The 9,211-nt window shown below is 32.8% G+C and overlaps 1 protein-coding gene across 1 annotated transcript; it reads right to left on the bottom strand.

The window, feature by feature from the left end:
• Positions 1–2,487: 2,487 nt before the first annotated feature.
• On the bottom strand, positions 2,488–4,847 carry LOTGIDRAFT_161118 (hypothetical protein; the record flags this gene model as incomplete). Its single annotated transcript, XM_009056355.1, has 2 exons — positions 2,488–2,502; positions 4,218–4,847. The coding sequence occupies 2 exons, from the start codon at positions 4,845–4,847 to the stop codon at positions 2,488–2,490; spliced, it is 645 nt and encodes a 214-aa protein (XP_009054603.1).
• Positions 4,848–9,211: the final 4,364 nt, after the last annotated feature.

The following is a 9,211-nucleotide window of genomic DNA, read 5'->3' as shown; positions in this document are numbered from 1 at the left end:
GGACGCTAATAAATTGCTCTTCTTTTGCATCAAAATGATTGGTATAAGCCTAGGAATTGAACATTAGTATATGTTTATATGGTCATTAATTGCTTATTGAACACGATCAGGAAAGTGGAAAGCCGTGATCACCAACACAATAGTTATAAAAAATGATATAATGATATCTATTGTGTATTTAGTGTAGCTTGCTGGCTTTCATTCTGAGCCTGTATATCTATACTTAGAGCAATTTGGACTATTAACTAAGTTATTACAGTGCAGGTCCTTTTGTGTGAAGTTGGAAGTGATCCAATTACAGGTAGCTTACAAGGCCAAATTTAAATCACAATCTTTTCATATGAATTTTGACAATAAAAAACTAAGCTTCTTACACATTTACTTACACATAAAGGATTTGACTTTTGAAAAATACCCTTTGAGTGAAAGAAACAACCAACCATATTTTACCAGTATAACAACTGAGGTTCTCAAGGAACCTGCTGAAGCTTGCCATACTTTTGACATTGATCTTTACTAGATTGCCTTTACTTATTTACAGCTGGGTTGACTAGAGATCAATATGGCAGAGATTAGGGTAATGTCACTCTGAAGATGCCAATAGACCAGTGTTCAGTGCCAGATTGTGGACACAGTAGAAAATAGAAGCAGTGAATTGTGTTCGAACCCATACCATACATTTATCAATAATCCTGCATCATACACAGAAGCTCTATTTGCCCCTTTAAATTTTTCGTGTGCTCAATAATCTCCTTGTATTTGGTAGCTTGATGAAGGTCATTGCCTTTCTTTGAACACAAAGGATTTTTATGTCTAATTGGCAGTTCTTAATTAGGTTCCATTAATTAGTCCTACATTATGATCTCAAATATCATCTGGTATATAATAGACTTCATGTTGTAGTATTGATCACCTAACAATAATATACATCATATTTATACCGGTAAGTTGGGTGTGACGTGTGTCGTGTGCTATAACTTATATTTATATAAAGAAATGTTATATTCACTGCATCACGACAAGAAGTCATGAGTGAGACTAAAGACATGACAAGATAAAGTGTATTCAGATCCTGTCAGATATCTTGTTATCTTGAGTGTAGTTATGTTTGTACCTAATACAGTGAACTCTTGAACACTGCAGAAGATGTTCACTACATCTGTTGTTCTGGATTTGGTCTACCGTCTGGTGCATCCAAAATACTCTTTGCATTGATCTTTCCTGGATTATCTGTACCCATTAACATTAGTATCATAAGATTTCAAGGCCATCAGACTTTCATAATAATTCAAAACAATTTCAAGAACCCTTTCACTGCTGTTTGTTTGACAAAACTGAGCTTGACATCATGAACATGTTTGACGTCAAAGATTCCAACGAATCTATAGATATTCTGATAATTGATAATTTAATGCTTATTTTCTCCAGACAGGGTTTTTATTTATATAGACTACTTATCAAGGGATTACATTTCTAAACACCTTTTAAACATGAAAAAATATTACAGTGAAGTTAGCAGACGCAGACATATCTTGCATACTTATGTCATTTCCTCATGTCAGATGTCAACAGTGACAGAGTATTCATACCAAAGCCATGTCATCTGGCATAACCCCACTTTATCATAATGTCCTCAACTTCAGACAGCCAGATGCAATAATGGTCAGTAATTCACACAGTTGGTAGCTAAAAATAACTCAAATACATCTATTGCCCTTTGGTCATTTAGTAAAGTGACGTCAATCTAAAAATAAAAGTATGTCCTTGACTTATTGAATTATTATCTTTAGTATTAACACCTAAAGTCAATACTAGTCGTTGAGTACCGTTAAATTTACATGTTCCCTTCATAAATAAAATTTTCAAAATTTTATGGTTATTTCTTTAAATAAAATTTTACATCTATCATTTTCTAGAGGCCAAATATATCATATATATATGATTCAACAACATAACTAAAGACATCCACCAGAAATGACAATTTGTGAAAAGTATTCACAATTCTGGCTCCTTTCGAACTTGAAACTGGCAGCATCTCGGTGCGTCAACCACTGAAAGGTCAGTAACTGTCAGTTGCTTGTGTTATACAACTCTCTAATTATGAAATGACATGAATGGAGTTTTACGTCCTACTTTTCTGCACAATGTGGGCTAATGCATCGCCATGCAGGGTACAATGTGGGAAATGTTGCCAGGACAGCAGCATTAGCCTGCTCTTTTTTTATTTCCAACTGTCGAGGGATCTTTAAACAATATATAGTTTAAAGTGTAATTATTATCATAGTAGATAGAATCAGCTATCATAGATGGTGCAGTGTTTCCCAAATCTAGAGGAACCACCAAAAACACAGATTTTCACGAGGATGGCTTGTACATTCATATATTATACCCATGACATATTTCTTTTGAATATATTTCATATGTAAAATGGTACATGAAATTTCAGACATGAAAAAAAATCTATTTTACATAAGAGCATTCAGTGCATTAAGCATGAAATATCTGGAAAAAAACAGATTTAGTGGGTTTTATAGTCAAACACAGTAAACATCAAATCAAACGGAGATTGAAAACTCTTGAACCGAAAACTCAATGATTCAAAAGTTAAATATGTATTTTCATTTGAAGTGAAAGTGAATGAAAAAAAAAACGTGAGTAACAACAGTAAATTTGTACGCATGAGATAATTATCTGAAGATCCCACTTAATCTACGCCTAATCAGGTCATAGGTCACCGAAGTACGACTCACTGATTTTGGCTGACATTTTGTTGTAGTTTTGGTATGTGATTGCCATTTTTAAGACGTTTGCTAAAAACCTCTTAAGTCATGAACAATGTGTATTTCAAAAGTTTCAATTGTCTTCTGGTGCATTGTTAAGTTGAATTCTTCATTCAGATCACATGTTTTGTCCGATCATTGACATTTAAAGAATTCAGACTAACTTTTTTTTCCAGTGCTCTAACCTTTTATTCTAATAACATTTGAAAACCTTGCACATTTTAAAACCAAGGCTACTTACAATTAACAACTACTTTTATATTTTTTCTTTTCCTTGCTTTATGAAATATGTAAACTATAAATTGAATTGAAAACAAAAAAACCACACAGGTGCCCATGAATGTCACCATTAAAAAAAAAGAAACGGTCTGTACAATGAACAACTGGCCCAATGTTCCAGGATTCACAACCAACCACATTTTCCACAGTCATCAGCCTAAGATCCATATTAACAATATTTTGACTTATTTTAAAACTGAAAATGACCACAACAGCTTCTACCATCAAAAAAATTCGGTCCTTTTGATTTTTTTTGATTACCATATAAATCACTTTCAACTAAGAAGTGATGATGAGATTTTTGGAATAAGACTAATTGTAACCCAATCCATAATTAATGAAAAGAAAGAAAAAAACAACTATATTTTACAAGGATGACAACTTAGGTTAAGGATCCTTTCTACCAGCTAGTCCTTGGCTAAACCTCTTAGCATTGATCTTTCCTAAATTATCCGTATCCGTTTACAGTTGGGTTGACAGGAATTATGAATGAAGATGACTTATTCAAGGTATTCAGACTTTCACATGCTGATCGAGATCGGAACCCAAGTTTTTGTAAAAAATGGTTCTTCCATTCTTTCTTGAAATCTTAATTTACCAACCAAAATTGCCAGCTTACTCATGACTTTGAATGTGATGTCAAATAAACAAGGATGTAAATATAATTGTGAACATTAAATTGGGTTCATGTCTTGCCTTAAAATAATATGGTTTTTAAGGGAATTTTTCATTTCTAAAAACAATTCTTTGGTGATGTTAAATATTTTCATGAATTAAATTTATGAAATTTGACCATTAAATTTTCAAAATGTGTTTTATTAAGTGCTTTTGTAACATTATACTGCATGTTTGAGTCTATCCTTGATGTGATAATTGTATATTATTTGTGTTGTCAATAATTGCACAGTTACAACTAAATTGGATAGATCTGAAAGATTAACTGCTCTATATATACACTATTCTTTAAAATAAGGGGGTTTTTGCATTGAAGGCTATTTAAATTGTGTTCATTTGAATACAGTGTATCATTCATTATCAACAGAAGTATAATAATGATACCCTATCCCACCCACCTGCATTCTTACATTTTACATTTAAAGTTGGGGGGATGTGGTTTCCTGTCTACATTTTTAAAAAGCCATTTGAAAACACACTCACCTCAAATTCACATTCATTATTAACATAGTCTGATAATATTCCAAAAGTTAAATTTTCTGACACAATAGTTACAGGAGTCCTTTTCACACGAAATTTACTTAAACTAGGACTTGGACTGTTTTGGAGGGTCTTCTCTTGACGAGAATTTTTCCTGATATGTCTTGGAGAACGTAAAGCGTCTTTCAAAGCCTTAAACCTAGATTTGTCTCTGGGCACACCTCTTAGAGATGAAGGAGTCTCTTTTTCATTTTTATTATTATTGTCCAAGTCCAAATATTGTGAGACTTGACTGTCAGAGTCTGTAGACGCTTGTTTTATGACTTGATTTCTAGTCTTGTCTGAGTTAAAACTCCTGCTACGACTCAATCCGCTGTCAGTCACAGATCTCCTCATACCATGTCCTGGTGGTTGTGGTGCCATGCGTGTTTTACGTCTGCCACGCAAGTCTTTTTTTTCTGCTGAATCTGGGTTTGGAGAGTAGCGTTTGCATCGTAGTTCAACTGAAGGTGATAGATCAGAAGAACTGACATTGGAAAAGTTCAAGATGTCTGACAATTCACTAACTGAGGAATCATCACTGGTATCTTTGACTGCTGTTAAAGACAGTATGTCCAAACTAGCAGACGACATAACTGAAGGTTAACTATGGTTAACTATGTCTACATCCTTGTCAAAATTTTTAAAAAATGTCATCCATGTGATTACTCAAATCACAAATCCACATTGAAAATATTTTCACTAAAAAATTCATTTTTCAAGAGTCCAACTTATATCTTAATCATTTATCCTTTCCACAAAAAAGTTTACTCAATAAAAAATCAAGTTAGATGAATGAATGAATCCAAGATAAACACAAGTTTAAGTCAATTTTAAGTCAAATCACCATAAAGGAATGTTTGTAAACACAAAGTTGAATTTGGTAATGCTTCATGTTATTCATACAAGCTATTTGTAAACTTTATCTAGCCATTGGGCTAAACAATAGTCACTCATTCCTAATCACAGCTTAACAACACCACTAGTCTTTCCTAATCCCCTTCAATCCACATTTTTCTCTTGGCCACAAATTCAGATTAACAAAATATTTGGACTGATCCTCTGTAATAACAAATACAGACTCGAAAAAAAAAGATTTGGTATTACACAATTCAAAGGTGATTCATTCATCCAGTATTCAGATCTTCTACAAATTATTCCAGCAAATTTATAGTCCATGGATTTCAAACAAAATAATTTCAGATTTCATCCATTAACAAAATGATCCAAAATATTTCATTTATGAAGGCACGAACTGACTCACATAGTATCTATTAATATCATAAATTTAACTCACACCTCAACTTTTTTTGTTATGAAATTCATATTTTTGTTAGATACGCCTTAAAATTCCAGCTAATATTGTTACAAATGATGTCCACAAAAACACAATCTTTCACTCGAAACGAAATTTAAAAACATTTTGTACACATATTTTAAATTGGGCCACCTGTATATTTCTTCCTGCAATGTAAGCTGTGCTATGTGAGGAGTCCTTCTGATAAGATATAAAAATAAAAATTCCTTCGAAACACTTCATCAAATATCCATCCTTTACACTGACAAGACTGTAGTTTGAAATATAACCCTCAGAATCTTTACTTGTTATCCTCACAGTCCGGCCTTCATGTCAACAAAACCGGGTGTTATATCCTTGATACACCTTGATAACTTCTGGTCACCAACTCCTGAGTATCTTCCTACTGAAAATCATCCGTTGACGTGCTTGTTGACACTGAAACCCTTTGATGGGCTGAAATAATGGTCAAAGTAACTGCATGTTACACATGTTGACTTAAGCTGGCTTCTAGTGAGCTATACTAGTTTACCTTCATTGACAACATTAAAGAGAGTAAGACTCATAGGCTACCAAGCGTGACAATAAGGTATATATCTATATATATATATATATATATAATACTTGACATACTTGTGTATATCTATGTATATAAATAATACACCTCTCTAGGGTTGAAGGAAGATATGATGTCACCCATAAGTTTTCCAGTTTGTTATATCTAAATTGTATATCTACATTGTTTATTGATTTCATTAGCAGACGACAAATTATTTACATGTTTTCATTTGAAATAAATTTTGTTTGTGGTAATAAATTAAAACTTTAAAGTCATTTTTACAAACAAGATAACAAAATATTCAATATAAGCTCTTTCATTTACAGCCCAAAAGAGAAGGAAAAATTTGAAAGCAGGAAGTGTAAATAATATTTAAAGGTAAACTTTCAGATTAAAAGAAGATAGACTAGAAAATGCCTTTTAAGCACTCGAGTAAAACAACAACACAAAAAAGTGAATGTATATAATAATGCATACTATTGGGCTTTGTACATTTTTCAGAAGCACAATTTGGAAAAACATTAAATGAAATGGAGTATTACGTCCTACTTTTTTGCAGCATGTGGGCTAATGAAGACAGGCAACACCATGCAGGGTGCAAAGAGAGAAAGTGGCATCAGTCTGCTCTTTTTCTATTTCCTGGAGACTTTTTTTCCATGTCAGCCCCTCTTAGATGCATCACTGACAGGGGGAAACAAGTTGAAAAATCCGAAGGTATTATCTCAACCTATGCCGCGACTGAACCCTGAAGCCCTGTTTGAACAGAGAAGCAAGTTATATATCTGTTTTTAATGACTATACCAAACTTTGATTCAAATATTTAGGAGAGCCAACCTTTAATTTGAAAACACTGAAGCCTTTTGGATAACCAAAATATATTTGGTTAATATACTATGTAAAGTTATGAATGGGTGAGGTGAAAAATACGATAAAAGACAAGATTTCTATATGAATCACACCAGTGTTGGGATATGGTTGAAAGGTAGAGAATTTGTATAGGACCACTAATGATTACCTTGTGACAAATAGCCTGAAGGTCTCAACACCTATTGGGTCATTATAGGACATTGATACATGTAAACAACAATAGCCTTAAAACAATGCCCACAAATTAATCAAGCTAGATACATGGTCAATGGGCTATAAATAAATATTTTTCACTGAAAGGGATATACTTAAAGGTTGATAGTCCTGAAATTTCAACTTTAGGGATTACATCTTTGAGAAACACCTGCCAATTAAAATATCACCGGAATGATATTTGAAAAATAATTTAAAGCAAAAATTATGTTTAACACTTTCATTAAAAGGGAAATTCAATGTATTCATGTGATTTCTGCATTAATGAAGGTTCCAAAAAAACTAGATGAAAATAATTGTCGACTGTAGTCAAACTTAAAGTTTCAGTATTTTGTATGTTTTGTTTTTGGTTGTCATCTATTGTGATTTAGAAATCAACAGGTTCAACTTTTATTCTTTTCTAAAGACGAGTGTGTCATGACTAAAAGCGGAAATTCAATTAAGCATGCCGAAGGCTGATTGTTGTCTGCTATCAGTTGATTGACAAGGTAGACTAGTTTATCAATTTACCCCCTACCATTGTCAATATTCTTCCCCTTGTCCATCCTCATTTCTTCTGACAAGGGAGTGAGAGTCACTGAGTACACTCCCAGATACTTATTGACAACCTAAACTGTTTTGGATACAATTTTATCAATGTGTTATTTACTATTCAAGTGGGCCATTACTGGTCTTGTCCTGTTTTTAAACACACTTTCAAGCTTATTAAATTACACACTAATAATTTTCAAATAAATTTAATATCACAACAAATATAATATTGATACTATATAAATCTTAAAGTTTTAAAGCAGAATTCTCAGATCTTTTTTTGAATTACTAAAAATTTATATAGAAATTGTAAACACTGACATCTAACGAAAGGCACAGAAATAGCGTTTGAAATAAAGGAGTAACAAAAGGCATATTGCAAGATGGCAGGTGTTACAAGACAAGTTCTTACCTTCATTAATATGCATATATATGTACCACTAATAATTGTTCTAAGGTGAATTTGCAATCAAATTTATATTGACACTTTTTGAAAAATATGAAACTTTTTTTTATTTCCATGGCCCTTACTCCATTCTAATATGCATTTGAAAATTCTATAGCAAAAACCAGTCAAAAACCAGTCAAAAACCAGTCAAAAACCACTGTCGTCAAATGAGAGTATGGATTCCAAAAATTATTTTCGAGACATTATTAAAAGAAATGGTTTGTAAGATTATCTAAGGAAATAATAAGCAAATCAAACACTCCTATGTTTTGGTCATTGACCAATATATACTGGACATTGACATAGTAATATATAGTGACCAGTATTATATCTGACCATTGACGTGGGATCATCTTAATAAGAGAAAATATTCTATAAAATTAATGAGCGGAAATTGATGTGTTTTGGTTGACCAAACTACCATTCATGTCATTAGTTGACTACACATGTTTCCTTATTACAGAGATAATGAACAAACCTTTTTCTTATTACATATTCTAACAGGTTTCTCCCCGTCAGTGATAAGCAGGGACCACAGCAAAAAGGGTGTCTTTAGGAAAGGACAATAAATGAAGACCTCATGTGCTAGAGGTTGTTCACTTAAAGATCTTGTGACAGCTGGAAATTTAATAAGTTAACGACAGTTGCTTCAGTAGCAGAAACACAAATAGAAAAGAAGGGCTACCCTTCCATTGGAAAGACCAGCGTTCCTTTCTTGGTAAATGTGCCCATTTACATTACTACTCAAATTAAGTAGTGTGAGGACGGTTCTTCAGTTGTAGTGTAAATGAAAAGCGTTCTAGGCACAGTTATCTGTGGAACTCTTCTTGAAGAAGTTAAAATTAATCCTTGTAGTCACCCTGATCAAACACATCTGTAGATATCAATAATAACTTATGGTAGCTCCCTTCTTTAAAATGTGTTAGTTTTCGTGGTATTGCAAGAACCACAATGTCGGAATGAAAATTGAAATTGTGCAAATTGATGCTATGAGTATCCCCGATACACATAAAAACTTTACAAACAATCCCTTTAAATTTGGT

The sequence above is a fragment of the Lottia gigantea genome (genome assembly GCF_000327385.1).
Source record: "Lottia gigantea unplaced genomic scaffold LOTGIsca_27, whole genome shotgun sequence".
Lineage (NCBI taxonomy): Eukaryota > Metazoa > Mollusca > Gastropoda > Lottiidae > Lottia > Lottia gigantea.
The sequence above is the reverse complement of the archived record's forward strand: the minus strand, read 5'-3'. Positions and strand labels throughout refer to the sequence as shown.